The following is a 23347-nucleotide window of genomic DNA, read 5'->3' as shown; positions in this document are numbered from 1 at the left end:
CATTGCAGCCCCTGTCAGGATGCAGGGATGGTATTATGACCTCTGGCATCCTGACCATTGGAATGCTGTATGTATCCAAGCATACAGTATACAGAAATTAAGAAAAATAATTATAGTAAAAAAAAAAACCTGACACAAGATGTACTAATTACACATACTCCTGCAGTGGCACTACAAGTACCAGCACAGTATGGTGGGACTTCTAGTTTAATTAATGCTGGACAGATGCAATATAGGTGTGTATATATATATACACAGGTTGCACATGCCATGGATCTGTCAGGTCAGCCTCAACTTTGAGCCCTGGCTGCTGGGGTCTCTGACTGTCTGCTGCTGCAATCTGAAGATCCTCAATTGATGATCATCATGCAGCTCCCCAGCTCAGACCAGCTCCATGTCTTCCATGGAGGCGGAGCTTCTCTGTGTCTGGCTGAGGGGGAGAGGCAGCAGTGCACTGAGGCTGCATGTGCACTAACATCTCTCTCTGGCTGTGTGGTGACCACACTAGAGACTGGTGACTGCAGACAGAGGGCTGGTAAGTCACATGGCATGGCCACTGAAGGATGTCTTTTTTAGAGACATCCTTCATTCTTGTGTTAAGGGAACTTAGCAGCGCCCCCTAGTGGCCAGCACTTATAGGCAGCTGCTTAAACGTAGCTCCGACCCTGCAGACACTAGAGGTATGGCAGTACCTCTAGTGTCTGTCTCCTCCAGGGCGGCGGCCATTTTGTGAGGGGCCGTCGCCTTACAGAAGGCTGTCTGCTCTGCGCTGCGGCTGGACCCGGAGGAGGAGGCAGCGGCTGCGGCAAGATGCACACAGCCAGCCCAGCCCCAGCGAGCAGATACCGGCCCGGGGGGGGGGCATGTGGCACCCTGCCCCCCGGCCCAGCCCGCCCCTGACGGGGGCCTTAAAAGCCGCACCCCCTCGGACCAGGAGCACTGTAGCTTTTGATAGTCTGGCTACTGAAGCATCCACCACAGGAACCTTCTCCCAGAGATTTGAATGCTCCTCAGCCATAGGATAAAGACTCAAAAAACTTTTAGGCATCTGGAGCCTTCTATCGGGCATTTTCAAGCCCCTTCTAAAAGATCCTGCAAACCTTCATCTGCTGGGAAGGTAATAGTCTCTCTACGTTGCCTCTTAAACACCCCTTTAAAAGGAGTCTTGTCTTCTTCTGACAAATTCAAGGCCTGATTAACAGCAGCAATCAAATCCTTCACCCCAGGGGTCGAGGAATCCTCATTATCATCACCCTGCTCCCAGGGAACATCAGAGGTAATCTCTCCTTCCTCCCCTGAATCAACAGGTAACAGGGGGACTGAATAAGACTGTCTAGAAGTCCCATCAGAGTCATTGTCAAATCTATCCAGCAAGGCATTAAACCTGCTGAAACAATTGTACTAAGGCATTCACTGACCTGCCCAGGGCACTAGCCCACGCAGGCTCTGTCTGCTCTACCCTCTGGGGTACACTACCCATGGGTCTCAAAGCTGCGCAAGCAGGGCACAATCCCCCCTTGGCCATCTGTTCAGGGGAAATTTGGAGTGCATAAACACTGCATGCGCATAATGCAAATTGGGCTCCCTCCCCCAAAGCTACAGACTGTTGCTCTGACATGATTAAGTAATTCACACAGTGCAAAATGACAGGCGCTATATACTGAATAAATGTATATCACAGCACTTATCTGTCTGCAGCTCCAGTAGTCTCCACCAGAAGTAGGGGGTAGCGATGCCCAGGAAAATCCACCACTCAGCAAGAAACAGCGCTTCAGCTCCGCAGTCATCGTCTCCCAAAGCAGAGTGAGGGAAGAGACCAACTATCTCTGCTACTGCAGGGTCTGTGGAGTTTTGGCGCCAAACTACCCCCAGTAGCCGCTCCCACTGCTGGATCTCCTAATTCCCAGTGTCTCCCCTTCAACTGGGGACCACTTGGAATCGCCCGCAGGCCCTGTAACAAGCTGCTGTCTTTTTCAATAAAGAACTCAGCTTGTAAGCTCCGCATAAAATGACCGCCGCCATAACGGAGCACCCATCCCTCATGACCCTCACCTTTGTGAAGCCGGATCAGGGGCGCTCTGGAGCTCAGGCAGCCTCTTAATAGAAGCTGTCAGCGCTGCACAGAGACCAGACAGTGTCTCCTCTGTGCGCAGGGAGCTGACAGGACGCGCTTCTGTCAGCCCCTGCTGTGCTGGCAGTGCGAGGATTCTATGAGAATCCCCAGCACTGCGTCCTACCTAATAAGTGTAAAATTAATAAAATAAAAAACACCTATCTATCTCTAATCTTCGGTTGCGCAGCAGCCTCTTCAGTATAGCACCCACTCCGGTGGGCACCTAAAACGAACTGAGGATTCTAGGATGCAGTGGGAGGAGCCTACCTCTCTAAAAGCTTTGGTATAGGTGCCTGGCTCCTGCGGACCCTCCTACATCTCAATGTGAAGCTGTGTCACCAGGACCAGAGAAATTTATTTTTCATGTTTTTTTTTGTGTCAGTTTGTAGATTTCATCACATGGACTCCAAACTAGTGTACCACTTTACTAGTCTTGTTTTGTTGTCCATGTGTCCACATGGACCTCAAAGTATGAAAAAGAAAATAATCCAAAAAATGCATCTTTGAATTTGTCAACCATTGTCATTACAACCTTATGTCTACGTAAACCTTATTCATATGGTGTTGACCGGATTCCGCTACTAGAACCCAATTTGCATTGTACAGCTACTACTCGTTTAATATGTATTGTCTAGTAACATGCTGTCTGCATTGTAATAAGTCTTTAATATTCCCTCTATATTGTACATTGATACCTAGAATTATCTCTAGGTTGTAGAATGGTCACACAAATGCCATGTGGTAGCTACACATAAGAAACAATGCTAGTGATGAGCGCTTTGGGTGCGGATCAGCTCACAAGCAAGGACAATGTGGAAAAGGTCAACACATGAAAAGGTTGACATGCATTTGTCATGCTTATTTGGTGTCAATGTTGACAGCTGAGCACATGGACCCCAAATTAGTGTTCTGCGTACTTGTGTCAACCTAGACATTGTCTGTCAGTCATCGGGATACCAAGTGCTTTGAACCTTACTATTAAAGGTTACCCATGTCTTTGTCATTCCCATAATGCATCTATTCAATTTATCTATTTGTCAATGTGCCCTCCCAACCTGTTCTAGATTGCACATATTATGACATTTAATCTTTAAAAACCAGACATGCAGTTTTAATCCTTTATATATTATATTAATCTGCTAACAGTAATTTAACATGCCCCCCAAACTGTAGATAATACAATTGTCTAGAACAGGGCTCGACAAACCCCGGGAGCCAGGTCGCCATGGCGACCAGATTCTGCTTCCTGGCGACCAGATTTTTTTGGGGGGAGGAAGCAGAATCTGGTCAGAGCGGTGGACTGGACAACCCAGAGGGTTGCGAACCAGTACTTCATCCACAGCAGCCCGGCCTCCAGCGCACACAGCCCCGGCGGCCAGCCCGGCCCCCCTCCCCCCCAGCTTTGCCAGCCGGGCCACCTCACAGGAGGCAGCAAGGCCAGTTGAGTCAGCCCGGCCACCCCCGCGGCAGACAGCCCAGCCCGGCCACCCCCACTCACTGACGCGGCAGACAGCACAGCTTGGCCTCCCCCGCAGCAGCCACCCCCGCTAATGGCTGCAGCAGCCCGGCCACCCCCTGCTCACGGCCGTGACAGCCAGCTCAGCCTGGCCACCCCGTGGTAGACAGCCCAGCCCGGCCACCCCCTGCTCACGGCCGCGACAGCCAGCCCAGCCCGGCCACCCCCGCGGCAGACAGCCCAGCCCGGCCACCCCCACTCACGGACGCGGCAGACAGCACAGCTTGGCCTCCCCCACAGCAGCCACCCCCTCTAATGGCTGCAGCAGCCCGGCCACCCCCCGCAGCTCCGGCTGGGAGGCCACCATGTACCCAGCAGCTGCTGTCGGAGCAGAGAGACTTTCTTCCCCTGGTGACCAACAGCTACTCAGCCAGAGCCCCTGGTCCTGGAGGAAAGGACCCGAGCACGCCCATAGCACACCTATGGCCTTATCAGCTTAACTACAGCCTACTGCAGGCTTGACCAAGGGACTGGAAAACAAGGGGCTCCTACAGCAGCAACCCCTGGAAGTGCAGGAACTACAGCAACTAGGTGATTGGGTGAGTGATAGTGCTGCACACACCAGCAGCTGTGACATCTGGACCATGCACATGGTGGTCCTGTTACTCTGCTGCTATAGACAGGTGATATGGGTCAGGTCACCCGAAAGGTTCAAAGGTGTACTGTCGCTCACTGACACACTTCCCAGGCCAATCGGCAGACACACAGGTGTACTCATTACTCTCTGACACACTTTCCAGGTCACCCGGCAGTTACACAGGTGGACACACTTCCCAGGTACACAAGTGTACTCACTGACATTTCCCAGTTCACCGGGCAGAAACACAGGTGTACTCATTACTCACTGACACTTCCCAGGTTGCCCGTAGATGGAGCATAACATGTATCTTATAGGGTTTAGCATTTGTGCACCTTACTAAATCTAGCTACATAACTGACTGTTTTGACAAACCGCACTAGCGGGAACTAAAGGATTATCCGAAATATATTTGATTTTTAGTGTACACACTATATACCCATTATGGATGGTGGTATAATACGTAATGGGTGTGTGACAGGCATTATGATGTTAAGTTTTGGCGTGCCCTGTCCCTATTTTTAGTTGGTCTGGCTCCTACACTTTCATCCTGGCTCCTAGAATTTAAAGAAATTTGTCGAGCCCTGGTCTAGAACATGACATGGAGAGACAAGTCTGTGCTGTTTATCTGTGCTGATTATGTCATTTACCACTGTCCAACACAGCTTTATTAAAAGCTATTGGTTTCTTTGGTAGGTTCCATAACTACCTCTCGAATAAGCAAAAATTCAAAGCAGCAGGCACATTTTGTTACCCTTTTTTGAGGTAATCTCATTTTTAACATACGACTATTAGAAGTCATCCTGCATTTATGTGGCCTAAATAAAAGCTATTGGGAAATAGAATTTTATGTTTCTTTGGTCACAGAACTTCTTAGCCACTTTTAATATTTACACTAGATTGGGCATTATTCTAAGTACGGCACTGGTACACAATAACAAAAATTGAACAGCATGTATGCTAACCTGCTGGTTTTGTTCTGTCAATATTCTCAATTTATTCATATGTTCTTCAGCTTCCTCGGCAGCAAGAATGCCTGAACTGAAGGCCGATACGGAGACGCAGGCAACAGAGTATGAAATGACCTATAACGTTTAATAATGGATGTAATTAATTAGTTATTAAATGCTGCATGTAAAATATACTTAGAACATGTTTGATGCATCCTGGATTTCACATTATTGACATTTCTGTGCTGCACATATTTCTACATGCAAAGAACAAAGCTGTACAAAATTAAGTACAGTATAATACAATAGCATTGCAATATTGTTACCAGATACCAGCTATTTGCATTATTCCAGATCAAGATGTGTGCTTTGGATCAACAAGACTTTTAGAACTAACAGGTTACTTCTCCTACACATAGAGCTATTGTAATATAGAGAAAGTGGTTGCCCAAGTATAGCCACACACTTTGAAGCATAGCATGGTAAATATATGCAAACTTAAAGACTATGGGGGTTATTCTGGTTCACGTCTTCTGACAAATTCCTTCTTCGATGGACAAAACCATGTGCACTGCAGGTGGGGCAGATGTAACTTGTGCAGAGAGAATAAGATTTGGGTGGGGTTTTAATTAAAAGTGAGATCTATATTGCAGTGTAAAAATAAAGCAGTCAGTATTTTCCCTGCACAGAAACAAAGTAACTCACCCAAAGCTAAATCTCTCTGCACATGTTACATCTGTACCCCTACACACACATATACCAAGAAGCCAAATACTGGTCTTGTCTTGCTGGAATGTAATCTATATTATAATATTTTGTTTGTCCTGTTAACTAGAACATTAGAATTACATACACTAAACATTGATTTTCATGAAAATGACACCTTATTTTGTGACAATTGTAATACTCCTTTTAGACATAAACCAAGTCTCTGGGATTTATGCAGTGTATGTGCAGCTAATTTCTAGTAGGGTCTGACCCGGGTACATGCCCCTTCATTTGACCAGCGTTATTCGCGGGACTTGTAACTTGGGTCAGTGTTCCAGGTTGTATTTGAAAGGTATAACCCGGGTTTTGATGACCTGGATCATACCTAAAAAAATCAATTGGCCGGGGGACATTAGCGTATGGAGATGAGATCATCTTCAAGTGACCACTCTAAGCTGGAAGACCCAGGTGTGAAGAGTTATATGTAGGGGGATAAGTACAGACAACCCCAACTTCAATCTATGTTCAGTGTCCAGGTCCGAGCTGGGTTAAACCAGGGTTATAGAAGCAAAATAGAATCGAATAGAAAATCTCATTTTTTTTCTACATTTGATGAAGATATGATCAAAATGCGTGCTCCCGTGTAGTGTAAATCAAATAGAAAAATAGTCTTGGCAGGAAACACTATATAGTACAGTTCTGTACTACATAGACAAAATTAAATGTGAACACTGTAATGCCCCTTTCAGACCGCACTTTGTAAACGGTATATTGCCGTTTTTTTACCGTTTTAAAACGGTAATCTGTGCGGTCTGAAAGGTGCAGATCCAATTAACCGGTTTGAAAATACCGTTTTTTCAAACCGGTTAAAATGCAGGGTCCTACCCGTTTCAGACCCGGTATTTTGGGATCAAAATCGGGTCTGAAACGGTATTTAGGACCCAGCCAATGAGCTGGGTCCTAAATTCAGAGCAGCAAATATTTAATGAGCACTCATTAAATATTCGCAGCACTGGAGCCGCCCCCCCGCGCGTGTCACCCCCCCGCGCATGTGTCGACACCCCCCCACGCGGCACGTGTGTCGACACCCGCCGTGCAGCCGGTACCTTCGTTGTGGATCCCGGCAGTGAAGTATGGTCGGGGAAGCACTTATGAAAAAAAGTGGGGGCAGCCATTTTCCGAAAGTCACTTTTCGATTAGATTTGCTTTCGATCTCCCCAATTTCACCCAGTTTGATTTGGCCTTTGCTTTCCATTCGATTTCACATTCGATCTGCACTTTTGCATTCAATATCGATTTTGATTTAGATGTACACATTCGATTTACTGGATCGAATTCGATATTTCCTTGTCTGCACAGACTATTTTTCTTTTTGATATAGAGAAAATGGGAGCCCTAATCGGATCAATTTTGATTTGATTTTACTTCTATAAGCAAAACTGCATCAAAAAACCTGTCAAAATCAAAGGGTGTGTACACCCCTTGAAAGTGGTATTAGTTAATACAGGGAAGTTTCTGTGCAATTTATGTTTAGACCATCATTGTTTATTTTCATTTTCTTATGAATTTAAAGAAATAGTGCACTTGTGTTAAAGATGATGCATATAAATAAATAAATAATAAATAAATATAATGGAATCAATCTGTAATTTCTAATGATTATACCCACTGCTCCTCCTTTTAGCTTGGCAGGGACAATTTTAAGTATGTAATGTATCTAATGTTGTGTATTACTGCATGTAAAATTAAAAAGAGACATTTTTTAATTTCCAAGTTCTGTTAGATACATTTTTGGACAGAATTAACCCTTGCAGTCCAAATTTTGTTTTTGCAATTCAGTCTGGTTTAAGTATTTAAAAAAAATAAAAAAATTGTTTATTCAAGAATGGTCCACATTGAATGTTGAACGAATTTGCTGTTCTTATTTTAAAGCGGCTCACCATTGGATCTGCTACTAGCGCTAGGGCTGTTGAGCCTGACTAGATGTTGGAGCTGTAAGGGTTAAGCTAAAAAGGGCAATATTATTTGCAAAATACTATTTGAATTACCTTTGCACTTGCTGTAAATGACTTTTAACAAAAGTAGTCCAAATCGAATTATATTTATGTCTGATTTGGCGCAAATGATGTTTCAATGCAAAGAAAAATGGTGTATAGTGACAGGTAAGCGATACGCAAGTGGATTTCTTACAGAAGGTATAGGCTTCATAGGCGCAGTATAACAGCTTTATATAAACAAGTCAACAAGCTAGCAATGGATGGATGGCTAGATAATCTGTTATTTAACTGATGTGTTATCAGGTACCTAACTTCATCTATCCAGCATTCTGCTTCATACATCTACCCTGTCTGTTATTTGGCAAACAGAAATTGTACTTTGCATAGTGTGTGGTGAGTCTCATTGCGAAACAGATTAGGCTCATAACTTCAACAGTAAAAGTGAATAACGCAGTACGGGTGCAGGTCACTTACCTGGCATGGTAGAATCACATATGAGTGTGGGCCTGATTTAGAGATGTGTTCAAAGACAATGATCCACAGAGCTACGCATATGCTTGCATTGTGCAAGTGCCAGGGTGCCATACTTGCACACAATAAGGATGCATCCACAAAGTAATTCGCAGAAAGGGACTGTTTGGGGTGTTAATGGGGAGCAGCTGTTAAAATGCATGTTTCATGGCCAATTTTGGAACGCGCAATCTGACATCACCTGCAAGCCCTAGTGTACAAAAACATGGCGCCAGCATGACTACTGCCGCATCCAGTCTGCATAGCCATAGACCTACTCAATCAGTCGATGTTCCCCATTCTTGTGTATAGGCTGCATATAAATAACGCAATGCAAATGACTTGTGGTAGCTCCTGTGGGCACCTCTATTCTTTATTGCTAGCAGCAGCTAGTGCTACTGATACTGAGATAAACTGCTACAAGAGAAGCTGCAATATCAAATTAACTACTTTTCTTTGACCAGAAAAAAGCTCAATATTTCAATGAGTATTTTCAGCAGCGGAAAATTGCATATATCTATTTAAGAAAGGCCTAACTTTCAATCCAAATTTCAGTTTCCAGAGGTGATTTCCAGTTGAGACTCTGTTACCGTTGTACCTTTCTCTAGAACTCTTTAACTTAGCTTCCCTTGAATCCAAAAAAATACTAAGGCATTGGTATCGCTATTGGTCCTATATTTTTCAGGGACAATCTACATTTTGGTGAGGTAAAGATCAAAGCAGCTGACACCGACATAAAACCAATTACCTCTTGCACAGAACGGCTGAGGTCAGCACTGTTATCCAGGCAACTGTAGAGCTTACGAAGAGTAGCAGAGACATGGACTTGGCTGTCAGTCTGACTGTTCTGGCTCATAAAAGATAGGACCAGTCCCACTCCTAAAATGCAGCCAATGCTGTGCAAAGAAATGATAAAGATACGATTAGAGGCTGCATCTTAATGTGTAATCAGCAGAGGCGTAGCTAGGGTGGAGCCGGCGGAGCACCAGCTCCGGGCGCCGACATGTCACCTGGCGCCTGGAGCTCTGACGCAGGCTCCCCCCGCTCCGCTCTGTGCCGTGGATCCCCATTGTGCCTGTGTAGGGGGGCGGAACAAGGAGCCCACATTAGCCTTGGAGAGATGTGCCTGGTCCCTGGAGAGGAAGAGGAAGCCCGGGGTCGGGGGTCAGCCCGACGAGGAGGAGAAGGAGAGTGAAGCTGCATGGCGAGGGGCAGGAGGAGGAAAAGCAGCAGCGTGGCCAGCAGCGCGCCAAACATGCACTTGCTCCGGGCACCGTGGAACCAACCTACACCACTGGTAATCAGTTACTTACATTTATTAAGGTAAGGATCCACATCTCGAGAGTTTGAACTTCTCAAGTTGTGGATTAACCCTTTAAATGTTTTTGACACAATCATTGAGGTAACAAAAGCTTTTTTTCGTGGAATGTTTTAATGTATTCAATAAACTCCTCATTCAATTCAGGCACAGTTATACAAATATATATATACATATATAAATAAGTAACCATTACTAAGTACTAAAAACTCTTATGGTTTTTCCAAAGGAGGGTCAATTATCTTTTCAATTGTTACTCTTTACAGTATGTACAGTACATAACAGTACTTCATGCCAAAAGCCGTATATTTCTGGGTGTCATCTGACATAACAGACTTGTTTCTGTTTTCTATCATGTCTAAGTAACAGGTGTCTAGGTAATGAGTGGTATTATCGGTACATGGGCAAATGGATAATGAGCTCCGCCTACTTGTTCAGCAGACGTACTCAGGGAGTTGCTGTAACAGAGTATGAACATGCGAGTACAGTTTTAATATATAAAAAGTATATATAAAAGTAGGTAAGTCAGTTTATTTTTATGGCTCTGGCGTCTACAAGCTGTGCTCTAATAGATTATAATGGTTCAAATAAAGTGCTGAATAAAAAAGGATCTACGATAGAAAATTAACCAGCTTTACTTTTAAAAGCAAGAGTCTTTAGATTTGGGCATGGATGAATGCTGTACTGTCGGTAGTGGCTCTGTAAATTACATTTATATCACAACAACATTCTGTACATTCTATTTTGGTTATTTTACAACTGTTGTTTTTTACTTTCATGGACTACCATTCCCATTACATGTTCTCACCACCATAGAGGTGTCATCCAGTTTCACAGCTCTCTGCTGTTAAAGGTAACATTGGTGTTGAATCGTGCAGTTCCCTCAGGAAAAAGCAATCATATGTTAACTTACTGATTCCCTGAAAGGTTCCCTTGTGTTGTGACAGGTTTAGAAAACAATTTGCTATACTTGATAGAATTTATGTAAGCAGAGAGCTGCTAGTTTGGGGGCATATATGTGAAAAAAGGGTTGGTGAGAAAGTGTAAAAAGAAACACATTCCAATTAGTGGTTACACATGAAATAATACAATATCCTCACATTGCTGCAGAACACATTTGATTTGAAACACTTTGTTTGGGTATGGGTCATTAGATCGACATGCATTGAATAGACCACTGAAGGTCGACACAGATAAAATGTCAACATGCCTAAGGTTGACAGGGTCATAAGATTGACACATGCATTAGGTCGACATTGGGAAGGTTGACAGTCAAAAGATCGACGTGGATTTTTCACTTTTTGTTTGAGCCGGCAGGCGGTATTTCATGCCCTACCATGCACTAGACCAGTGGTAGCCAACCCTAGCCCTCGAGAGCTACCAACAGTTCACATTTTCCAGACAACCTAGCTGCTGCACAGCTGCACTCATTAATCACTGACACATTTTAAAAGATCCACAGATGGAGCTAATTAGCTCACTTGTGATTCTGTGAGGAGACCTGCAAAACATGCACTGTTGGTAGCTCTCGAGGACTAGCGTTGGCTACCCCAGCACTAGGGAGAATACAATAGTGTGCCGAGCATAGCGAGGCACCGTGCCCGAAGCATGGTAAGTGTAACAAGCCATGAGTGGATGTGGTGCACTGATACGGGGTCCATGTCAAGTCTTGTGAATGCACTTATAGTAAGAGCAAACTAATTATCCTAGTGCACTTCCTTTTCTGATTATCCGAACAAAGACAATTATTTAAGCAATCATTTGTGCAATGCCCAGTAGATGGCAGTATTTCACAGTGAATGAGCGAACAACAAAGCACAAAGGATTTCTTCTAGAGCAACCATAGAAACCTACACATGCACAGGTCAATTTCCTTAAATTGTTACATTCTGTGTGCCAAATAAGACTGTGCATGCATTAGAGTACACATGCCTGTGAGACCACAAACGCACAGGTGGAAAGAGCTATTTAACATGAGAAATAAAATGGATACATTATTCTCCGTTTTAATGCTATTTGAAGAAAAGCATTTGCACAGGTTTAATTTGCCTAATTACGTCTAGGGAACAGTTTTGAAAGACTCATTTTAAGATCATTATTCTTGATAAGCTGTTTTTTTAGACAACATGGGTGCCTGCACATTGCAAATGTTCAAACAAATGGCACTATGCACCTCTCTAAGATCATTTATAAAGGCTGGAAGACAGTTACTGGTGCTAAAACATGGTTCAAAAGAAATGTGAGTGAAATGTATGGCAAAAGCTATTTTATTTATCCTGAAAGCCTTATTGGCCTACACAATGCACACTTTGAATGTCATTCGTAATCAGAGTGTGATTTAGCCTAATGCTTTATAATAAAAGCCGACATCAATAATACTCCGGGAGCTGAGACTGAATGCAGCTTACCCGTCACATTGTGAGAGCCAGCATTTATCAGTGTCCCTGGTCAACCTAGATACTGGAGATTTTGGAACACAGATTTATATATAGCTATGGACAAACTCACTTGAAATATATGTTAAGCTCACTACATGGGCCACAGTGGAGGATGTTATTTTCTGATTGCTCTTAACTGGCAGCAAAAAGTTATTTACAAATCTTTCTTTGGTCACAAAGAAAGCAATGTTTCCATAGAAGGACCAAAACACTATGTCACTAAGCATATTGGTTTTGGATAATGTTTACTAAAAATAGGTGGAAGAGTTAATGATGTTTTTACTTAATGCTTTTGGAAGCCTTTTGCTAAACCTGCCAAAATAATCCCTGTATATGATATCCATGTTACATACTTGTGGTCCTGGCTGGAATCAAAGCAGCAAGCCTCCAGTGCGTCTAATGACTTCATTATGAGCAAGTTCATCTGCTGACCAGAAGTATCACTGCAGAAAAGGGAGAGAGACACTTATGGAAGCCACATGCACAGAAGTTGTTATATTACACACATATGGGCATTGTACTCTGGTAGAATTAGAGTATGAAACTTAGAGACCTGTCGCTGTACACATTACTATAGTTTTTCTGTTCCTTACATGTGACAGGTAAAACCAGTGCTGGTGTCTGATAATCATAAAATGTGAAGACTAAGAGACGTGCAACCCTGTACACCCGCACATAATGGAGCCTAAGGCTGACAGGTAAGAACAGTTTAATTCATTTTTCCGAAGCTTTGGCGAAGGGTTGCTGTGAAAAAATTTTTTCCGATACTCTAGAGCAGGGATGGGGAACCTTCGTCCCTCCAGCTGTTGGTAAACTACACATCCCAGCATGCCCTGCAACAGTTTTAGCATGGGCAAATAGCAAAACTGTAGCAGGGCATGTGGGAATGTGTAGTTCAACAACAGCTGGAGGGTCGAAGGTTCCCCATCCCTGCTCTAGAGCATTGTGTTTCAAAAATATTAAGAACCACTAAGAGGCTCTTTAAGGGAGGAGGAGGCATGTCTGCCACCTCCTCCATTCAGGCCCCCTTCTCTCTCTCAGCCAGCGCTGCACTAGTGCAAAGCACAGTAGAGTCTGAGCACTAGAGGACAGAACTCCAAAAAAATGTCCACTGCCATTTTTCCGGCGATTCACACAGCAATGCTGCCTTCACCACGGGACTCCCAACAGCCAAGTATTAAAAATGGGTGCAATATGCGTGGTGTGGGCCCACCTGGGACTAAAGAGCACTGCGCACATTGGCCCCATTATAATACGCCACTGGAACCACTGTTAAGAATAGTAGTGAAAAACAGAATGTGACTGCAGATAAGAACCACTTGGCCTATCTACTGTAGTTTGCCACTTTCCTTTTTTCTTTAGGTAATCTCCACCTTATTAATCCTTAGTTCTTTCTAAGTATATTATTATGTCTATCCTAAGCATGTTTAAAGAGCTAACAATTTGGGGTGGTATTCAATTGTTGTTTTTTCCATTTTTCACAACTTTTATATGTCATGATATTAGTGTGATATCAACAGTCATTTTCAATGGGCTTCCTACTCAAATGTTTGGTGATAATTTTTAGTCGTCTAAACTTAGTCATTTTCACATCATTTTATTCACCTGGGTGTTGGGTGGCGAAATACTGTAAGTGTTATTTTTTTCTTTAAAAAGTAAAGGGGGTTAGGATTGTTTGGCGCACTCCGTGCATGATCCCTTCGCTAGACGTGCAGCGACACTACTGCAGATATGCTTCTGGGCAATGCGGGAGGTGCTGGCTAGGTCGCCAGTGCGGAAGGTGCTGGCATTGCCTCCGCCCGATAATATCCCAAAACACACTGCTCCCACTTTCCTGCAAAAAAAACGTGCTAAGGCACTGTGCCCTCCAGCCACTTCCAGTTAATAGCCTGCCCCACAGATGCCTCCTGCTGAACGCCCAGGGCTGCTGCGCTATGTAGGAGCTGTCCTCCTCACCCAATGACTCCTGCTGAAAGCCCGCAGCAACCTTCCTTCAGCCGCCTCCAGCTGGATGCAAGCTACCGCTACCCGCCCGCCTCCTCACCCTCCACCACAGCACACAACCACAAGAGTGGGGCGATAAAGGGTGTTATATTAAGCCCATGCTTAAGGCGCCCAAACATAAATTTAAAAAAAAATTGAATAGTGCACAGAAATATTTAATAAAATGAAACCAATGCCGCCCATCTGAGAGCGCGAAAAAACAAAAACCCAAATATAAACATTTCAATACCCCCCCTTGAGATAACAATTTTGTGCCACCATGAGTAAAGTGCGCAATTCCGAACATTTATGATTATATGCAGAGCTCAACACAAGAATGCCTACACCAGATAATAAGATTAATTTCTATACAACATTTATGCACTCTGCCATTCTGTATTCAGAAAACAAGACAAATCAGTTTGCAGAGAACATGTAACCTACCTAACCTTCTCTTCACACAGGTGGGAGAGAAACATTCCCAGAGCCAGACCCATGTGCACTTGGAGAGGTTGGGAATCGTCTGCTTCTGGCCTCCCTGGTAACCTGGCTGTGAGAGTACTAAGAATTTCCTCCACCTTTTCCTTAAAATGCACAACAAGCACTGGGACTAGGAGAGAGAGGGCTGTGGCAGCGCAGGAGCGGGCGATGATGCTAGCTGTGTTCTCACCGGTGTAGGATTTCTGTAACATAAGGAAACACCATGCACAGTCAATTTATATACTACATAGTAGCTTTCTTATACATACTAAAAAATATACAGAATTAAAGTGGAGTGGGACAGGTCTAGGACCTGTGATGTTCCAAGAACCAGGAGAGATTCCAGTCCGTCCCACTGTCTCCTGCTATGCATAATGGGATTGGTGGGTTTTTATTTCCATATTTTTATATTCTTTGCATGTTCAACTATACTATGTATGCACTATATAAGAAACTGTTAATAAATAATAATTAAATAAAGTAATAATGTAAATTATGTTTTTACATTGTCGAGCATAAGTTTATATTATTATTATTATGCTACTACTGCAGAGATGTGAATGTGGCCCTAATAATTATTAGGTAACAGTCAAAGGGCCAGATGCACTAAGCTTCAAAAGTGATAAAATGCAGAGCCAGCCAATCAGCTCCTACCTGACATTTTTCAAACACAGGCTGTGACATGGCAGGCAGGAGCTGATTGGCTGGCTGGTTATAACTCTCCATTGTATCACTTTTGAAGCTTAGCGCATCTGGCCCAAAGTACTGATGTTTATATTGCATGTGCAGAATGGATCTGACATGTGTAGTAAGACTGCAGACATTAGTTGATTGACAATCTGCAGCTATTTGGGAGCAGTGATGGTACCCGATTCACAAAACAGAGGTGTGTTGGTTATGTTTGTGGGAGAGCCAAGGCCAGGGTCTCCGTCTTCTGAAAAAGATTTACTGGCCATAGTTATGGGTTTACTCATCTGGCAAATGTCGTCACACTCTGATCTGATGCTACATCCACTGGATCACTCATGCATGCAGGACATATTTATTTACAGCACAGTATATCATACGCTGCCTGCTGCATTGACACATGTAAGCAAAACATAGGTCTACAACTGCAGCTGAATCAGAGACTGTAATTGCTACAATCTCCTATGAAGAATCAGCTTCCTCGAACCTTAAGCTGTTAGACAATGACAGATCTTGTTGCATGGCCAACTGGGACAGATCTTCTGAGCTGCAGGTAATGTAGACAATTGATGACCACATACAAGAAACCCAAGCCTCTTCTAGGTACATTTTTCATCAGTCCCTCTGACATTGGCTAGATCTTAATCAGATGTTGTTGGTAACTATTTCCCAGCCAATTAGAGGAACTGTAAAACTTCTTGAAGGGCCATGCGCACTGCAGCATGTTTGTTCAATTTTAGAGAGAATATTACTTAGAATATAATATAAAATAACATATGGATCTGTTATTTTAGGTTTTATCGATGTCCACAGAGGTCACTGACCACACCATTATAACCTGCAAAACAGAATACAGTATGCAACAGAATGTCTCTGTGTAGAGCTTATTTTTGATGGTTGTATGTCTAGGAAGGTTACGTGGATGCTTAATAAGATAACAGAGCATCACAATTTCACAATGATAAAATGGACAAAAACAAAAGCGAGAGATGATTGACATGAGTGAACTGCCAGGTTCCGTGCAACTCTGCTAAAGCAGGACGCAATGTGACTAGTATATACGTGTAGATTGTGCTGATTAATTTGATGGGACACTTGTAGATCTAACTCTATATACTGTATGATTAAGAACAGAAAAAAACATCTGGCTGCTACATTGTGGCATATACAGTCAGAGACTCCTTGTGAGTCCTGGCTCCGTTGTGATTTAGACATTTTTACCAGGTATAGAAAAACACCAGAACACACTGGTGTGACTGGACCTAACAACATGTGGGCATGAGTAGCCTATTTACCCCTTGCAGTCTGATTCAGTTTGCTGGAAATCACAGTTAAAAAAATCAGTAGTGTTGGGAGCAATGAATATGGATTAGTTCATACAGTATGTTGAATAAAGCAAACATTAAGCTCTGCAGTCATGCCAGTGTATCATCTAGCTACGGGTCTCATTTCAACTTTTGGTTTGCTTTGTGAAAGTGAGCATGGTCCCAGTTCAGTCCCCACACACATCTACATATTTAGTTGTATGATAACCAGGGAGAAAAAGAGCACTATTCTAGTAAACTCTGATCAAAATTAAGTGTCCATCATTCCAGGAAAATACAGCAATATATTGCAAGAAGAGATTTCATTATTTAAAAAAGCCCTTACAAAAGTATGAATTTTTGGCCTTTTCAGAAGTATCCGGCTTTTACAGGAAGGATCATTTGGCAGATGTCCAGTGTTATTATGGAAAAGAGGCTTCCAGGCAGATGGATTATTTCCACAGGGATAAAATAATCTTGAGTAGTTATATGGTTTATGAAGAGGAAAATGAATCTAGGTTTATGATGATAGTCAGTGATTATTAACCTTTATACTTCCTAAACAGTTGAGAAATGCAAATATCCCCGAAACATATGTTGGGGGGAAGTTTACAAAATCACTGTTAAATACTATTGTGTGTGTGTATTTTCTTCCACATATCATTCTATGTATAGCTGTTTAATATATTGTTGCATCTACATGAACATACTTCAATATATAATGTTGTAGCATGCTCAATAATGCAAGGAAATACCACAAAAATCATTTAGTTTGACTGACCTCAAGATTAATGTATTTTTTGTATTATGTAATTGACATTATCTCAGTGCATATGTACAACAGTATCCGGTCCCTGGGTCAACAATGACTTGGGACAGAGACTAGGTCGACACCTAATAATGGTTGACATACCTTATGTCGATAATAACAGGTCAACACAAGCTTAAGGGTGACACTCAAAAGATCAACACAATTTTTCATGTTTTTTTTTGTAGACCGACTTGGTGAGAATATAATAGCACCCAAGTGCAGCAATGCACCGTGTCCAAAGCATGCGTGACACAAGAAAACATGAAAAACTTGTGTTGACATCAAGCTTGTGTCCTTCTGGCAATGTCAACATACTGTATAGTATGTCGAAAATTAGGTGTTGATCTAGTCAACCAAAAGTGGTCGAACTAGTGACTGCTGATTACATTGTCGATCTCCTATAACATAACGATGTATAACTGTATTAAACTAGAACGATAAGTGAAAAATACCTTAAAGAATGTTTAATTAAAATAAGACGCGAAAAACACACAAATAAAATGCTGCAGAAACAAAAAGACATATCTGGGAGTGGGTATCCAGATGAAATAGCTTGACAATGATTTTGACAAGAATCTGGGAAATTACCCCCATCTGTAATTGGGCAATAGGAGTTTACAACATGGCAAAAACACGTTACATTGTGATCGCCCAATAATACACATTGGGAAAAATTTGTGATATTAGCACGCTTTTGCTACGCAGTTAATTACTGTCAACAATAGGATACCTTCCACAGTCTGCTTAGAAGCTGTCCATCCCATCATATGGGGTAAATAGGACAACCATCCTACAGTACATGTACCCTTGGTGCTTAGAACATACATTATCCAAGGGTCAGTAAGAGTACCCTTCACCCTAACCAGAATACTGAAGAAATGGAGGCACAGTAATTCTAGTACACATGCAACTTGGAGACCACGATTAGCTGGAAGGAAGGTTTAATTCCCAAAAGCACTATATTTTCATAAGAAAGAAAAAAATGGCCAAAAGAAACTGGGTGACATTTAATAGGGAGTGATTTTCTGTTTTTGGTGGTTTTTAGTGCAAAAACGGCCGAAATCGCACATTTTTAAGAAATCGCCAACTTAATGAGATGCGAATTGCGGCATAAATCACACTTTTTGCCGCAAATTCGCACATTCTGAAGTGGCGATTTCTCAATTTCGCATCCAGATGTTTTCCCATTGAAAAACATACAATTCGCAAATTTAATGGGGTGCGAATTTGGAAATCGCCCCCAAAAAATGAGCAAAAATCGACAAAAAAATAGACCAGGTTCTGACTGGTGAATTTGTCAGAAACATGCACAGATCATTGCAATCTGTGCATGTTTCTGGTGTAAAAAAAAAAGGTAAAACAAAAAAGTGAAAAAAAAAACCCGGTCCTGGTTTCATAAAATCACAGGGACAAACAAGTTGGGGTTCTCTGGATTTTATAAAACAAGCACCAGGCTCAAAGGCCGGTCCTGGTTCCCAAAATACGGAGGACAAAATGACTATGGGTCCCCCGTATTTCAAGAACCAGCACCGGGCCCAACCAGCCAGCAGGGTAATGCCGCAGCCGGGGGGAGACTTTTTATACAAGTCCCCCCGGCCAAAGCATCCAGCAAGTCCCTGCATGTGGTGCTGGCTTGCTGGGACTCATAGTTCCACAGCAGTATATAATAGATTCTCTATCTTTTTACACAATAATCAGCTCGATGCCCACCGCCCAGGGGCATCGAGGACAGCCCCGGGCTTCAGCATGGGCAGGTAAGTTCTGGAGGGGGGGACCCCTTCTTTGGGGGTGTCCCCACTCCCTCAGGACCCCTGCCCATGCTGACCGGTCAGGGGGTGAATGCTTTGGCCTTGTATAAAAAGTCTCCCCCCGGCTGTGGCATTGCCCTGCTGGCTGGTTGGGCCCGGTGCTGGTTCTTGAAATACGGGGGACCCAACTTGTTTGTCCCTGTGATTTTATGAAACCAGGACCGGCTCTTTGAGCCCGGGGCTGGTTATATACATGAGGGGGGACCCCACGCTGTTTTTTCCCCCCACTTTTTTTTAAACACAAAATCGCACATTTCTGAAAATGTGCCGATTTTCATGACTGAAAATCGCAAATTTTCATGTCTAAAAATCGCACTATATCGCACTTTATCGCGCTTTTTTGACACAAATTTGCATCTCATTAAATATGCGACTTCACAGCAAAAGTGCGATTTTTAAAAAGTGCGATATAGGGCGATTTATGACAAACTCGCACTTTGTAAAAAACGGTAATTTCACTAAATCTCGCCCAATATCGTCCAGCTTAAAACCTTAAAACCCATTAATTGTAAAGCCTCGAAAGGTGTCTATTGTTTAAAAAAAAGATTCAAATCCTATGGAATGCAAGGAGAATGAAAAAGGGTGCAAAAAAACCCTTGGCAACTTAGAGGAAGCATAACATCTCTTCTCTGTGTGACCTATTCCAGACAGGTTAATTTGAATTAGCAAGCCCAACATGGCTGCATCATCTGGTGCCTATCATGGTGGAGGAGGAATATGCAATACTGTTGAATTTATTACCCACAATAAATGTTTGCACCAACCCTGCAATATGCTTATGCTGCTTTCCCACTGCAGAGCCGGTTAAAGTACCGGTATTTTTAAAAGTTTTTTAAAACGGTATTAGCATTCACATTGCACTAGATTGCCGTTTTAAATACTGTTTAAGTGCTATTCCCACTGCAGTGTACCGTTTAAAAAAGAGTGCCTGTCTTTCCTGCCCTGCACCCCCCCCCCCCCCCCACGTACCTGCCCTGCACCCCCCTCCCTCCCCTGGTACCTGGCCTCCAAACTACAAACCCCGTACCTGTCTTGCACACCCCCCCCTCCCCTGGTACTTGCCAGTGCGTCGGATCGTGCTCCGTTCATTGAATTCCGGTGGGTGACAGCTCCTGACTCTTGCAGTGCCGGCGGGTGACAGCTCCTGACTCCGCAGCACACTCTCCTTTGGACGCTGTGGAGGCTCCGGCTGTATCACCCCCCATGCTTGAACCATCATGTATGCTGGCAGCAGGATCTGATAGTTGGGGGGGCTCCACACAGCAGGGGGTGCCGGGTATTGCGGCGGCTAAGGCCAGCCCTAATCCCCGCTACTGCTATAGCCAAGTGCGTGCTTCCCGGTAGCATGTGTGTATGGGATGGATGTATCGCTGTCCCGGGACGCACCTGTGCCATGTCCCCCCTATAGATCGCATACTAGGCTGCGGGTCAGGATTGCTATGCTGTGCCGGGTGCCCGCATGTGCAGCCAGCACCGAGCATCCCTGCGCTCCCGGGTACCTGTGCTCCGAGGCTGCTGTATGCTCAGCGCTTGTAGTAAGGGGACTGCTGCTGGGAGAGTGATGAGCAGTGGGGTTGCTATTCCTGCGCTGTCAATCCCCATTATGTCACTGCATTGCCCGGCCGGGAGGTCATACATGGCAGGTGGTCACTGGGTCACGGGGGGGGGGGTTGCCCAAGACAGCCCTGACTGCAAGCAGAGATCAGTCAGGAGCTGTCACCCACAGGGATTCAATGAACTGACCCCGCTGCATGATCCGGCGAGCTGGCAAGTACCATGGGAAGGGGGGGTGCAGGATGGACAGGTACGGGGGTTGTAAGCCAGGTACCAGGGGAGGGGGTTGACTGGTGTTGGGGTCCTAAATACTGTTTCAGACCCATTCCCACTGCCAAAAAAACGGGTCTGAAACGTGTAGGACTCTGCTTTTTAAACGTGTTGAAATACCGGTTATCTTTAACCGGTAAATCAACTCTGGCACTTTCCCTCTGCAGCCTTAAACGGTAAATAGTGTGGAAAAAACGGCAATTTACCGTTTAAGACCTGCAGTGGAAAAAGGGCATTATTATGCTCTCTATCATAATTATTATTATTCTTTCTGTGCCATTAATAAATTATTTGTTCTATGAATTTTTACTATGAGCTATGTATTGATGTATCTAGTGCAGTGGTGTCAAACTCACAGCACAACAGCTGTTGTGGAACTACACGTCCCAGCATGCCCTGCCACAGATTTTATATAATGGATTGCTAAAACTGTGGCAGGACATGCTGGTACGTGTAGTTCCACAACAGCTGGAGGGCCATGAGTTTGACACCACTGATCTAGTGTAAAGCGACTATGAGTCCTGCTGGAGAAAAGTGCTATAGAATAAAGGATTATCAGCTGAAAACCCCTTTTGGTTTCAGTAGCCAAGAAATCGAAGCTAGACACGGTAATGCTGAAAGAAGGAAGAATGACAGGTCTGTGCATAATGGGAGGAACTTGAAACAAGCATATCATATCTGATTACCAGGCCCTGGGCCTGATTCAGACCTGATCGATGCTTTGCAAATTTGTAGAGGTCTGCGATAAGATAGCCAACGCCCAGACATTGTGAAATCCCGCCCCATACAAGTTTACAAATGACTTGCTAATGGATTGCCGATCTGCAAATTAATTTGAAACTCACCATAAATTGAATTCCCAGTCTGTACAAGTGTGCGTAACTCTGACCCTTCCACAAGTCTGCATCAGAGACATGCTGATCAAGGCCGGAGCTGACGTCACACACACTCCCAGAAAACAGCTGGTTACCACCCACAAACAGTGAATTCCTGTCAATCAAATTTGGTGGGGGGGGGGGGGGGATTTCAAATAGATTTATTTGTGTTTTACATCGCACATGCAGCCGTTCCATGATCGATTGGCTTGCTAATTTGCATAATACTGATCAGGTCTGAATAACCCCCCCTCTTTGGACATTTTGAAGCCACAACAATGTAATTTACAAAAAAAAAAATTAACAGGGCCCCAGAGTGTAGATTCTGTCTATTGCTATAGTCACAGTGGCAAATCTCTAGCCTATGGATAGACAATGCTGTGAGGCCCACATATTAATATCCACCCAAAGGAAGAGCCTTAATCTATCCTTCATTTCTTGGGCACACTTGGTTCCTCCTTGATTGTTCAAGTATGCTGCTGAAATAACATTGTCTAAACCAAACTTGACCGCTTGACCCTTTAGATAGGCCTGGGTTGCAATCAGGGCATTGAAGTACCAAAGTTCTAGAACAGAAAAATTAATAGTGAAGATTCCTATAGGCAGCACCTGCCTTAAAATCTGTTCCGTGGGAGGACTGTCCTTCAGCTTGATAGTCTGGCGCCTACCAAGACCAAATCTTGCCCAGAGAATAGAATTGCAGCTCCAACAGAATGGTGGGACAGTTGTGGAATGATTAACTGGTCCATTAATAGGAAAATTAATATTTGCAGTAAGAAAGAAATGTATTGCTGATTTATATATCTGTCTTTTCTATTTTATGAATTATTAAATTCCACTTTTAAAATAACACTTAAGCTAAGTCCTTTATTGATCATAGAAACTGCCCCTTAGAAAGCGGTAACCTCTACAAAGGCTGTGCTGAGACAGATGTGCAGTTGGACCTACAGTATTGTGACTCGGGACAGACACACACCGAGCGGCAACATAAAACTTGTCCCAAGCTGCTACATTTTTGGTAAAAAAAAAAAGTGTAGGCAATATAATACACTCCCACCACCATGTCGTATTAGTCTGAACATCCAGTGTTTATGGCTTTACACAAATGAACACTCAATGTTTAACTCCAGTAAATATATCAATTAAATATTCAAAAACTTATTAATGATCATATATGCAAATGCTAAAATGGTCACTAACAACTAAACACAATGACAAAGTAAGTGGTAAATTAAACATTTATTTAATAGAAAAATGCAATTAAATGTCTCTTCAACGTACATTACAATGTTTGCTTTTTTACTGCTGTTATCTCATTTTACTGAGTGTATAAGTTTAGCAATCTTCCTTGAAAACTGAATATATTATGTACTGCAAAAACTACAGAATGAAATGATGGGGTGGTAATCGCTGGATGGAAGTACTAATAAAAAAATTGATAATTGTAG

At 43.3% G+C, this 23347-nt stretch overlaps 1 protein-coding gene across 1 annotated transcript in view; it reads right to left on the bottom strand.

Moving 5' to 3' along the window:
* The window catches only part of FOCAD (focadhesin), a 253346-nt gene that overhangs the window by 26533 nt on the left and 203466 nt on the right, over positions 1 to 23347 (bottom strand). The window contains exons 27-30 of the mRNA XM_083184719.1: positions 14555 to 14793; positions 12481 to 12570; positions 9120 to 9267; positions 5172 to 5291 (exon numbers count right to left, since the gene is read on the bottom strand). Coding sequence (XP_083040845.1) covers positions 5172 to 5291; positions 9120 to 9267; positions 12481 to 12570; positions 14555 to 14793 — 597 coding nt within the window. The remainder of the gene's footprint in view (positions 1 to 5171; positions 5292 to 9119; positions 9268 to 12480; positions 12571 to 14554; positions 14794 to 23347) is intronic.

The sequence above is a fragment of the Crinia signifera genome, chromosome 1 (genome assembly GCF_055691185.1).
Source record: "Crinia signifera chromosome 1, ASM5569118v1, whole genome shotgun sequence".
NCBI lineage: Eukaryota > Metazoa > Chordata > Amphibia > Anura > Myobatrachidae > Crinia > Crinia signifera.
The sequence above is the reverse complement of the archived record's forward strand: the minus strand, read 5'-3'. Positions and strand labels throughout refer to the sequence as shown.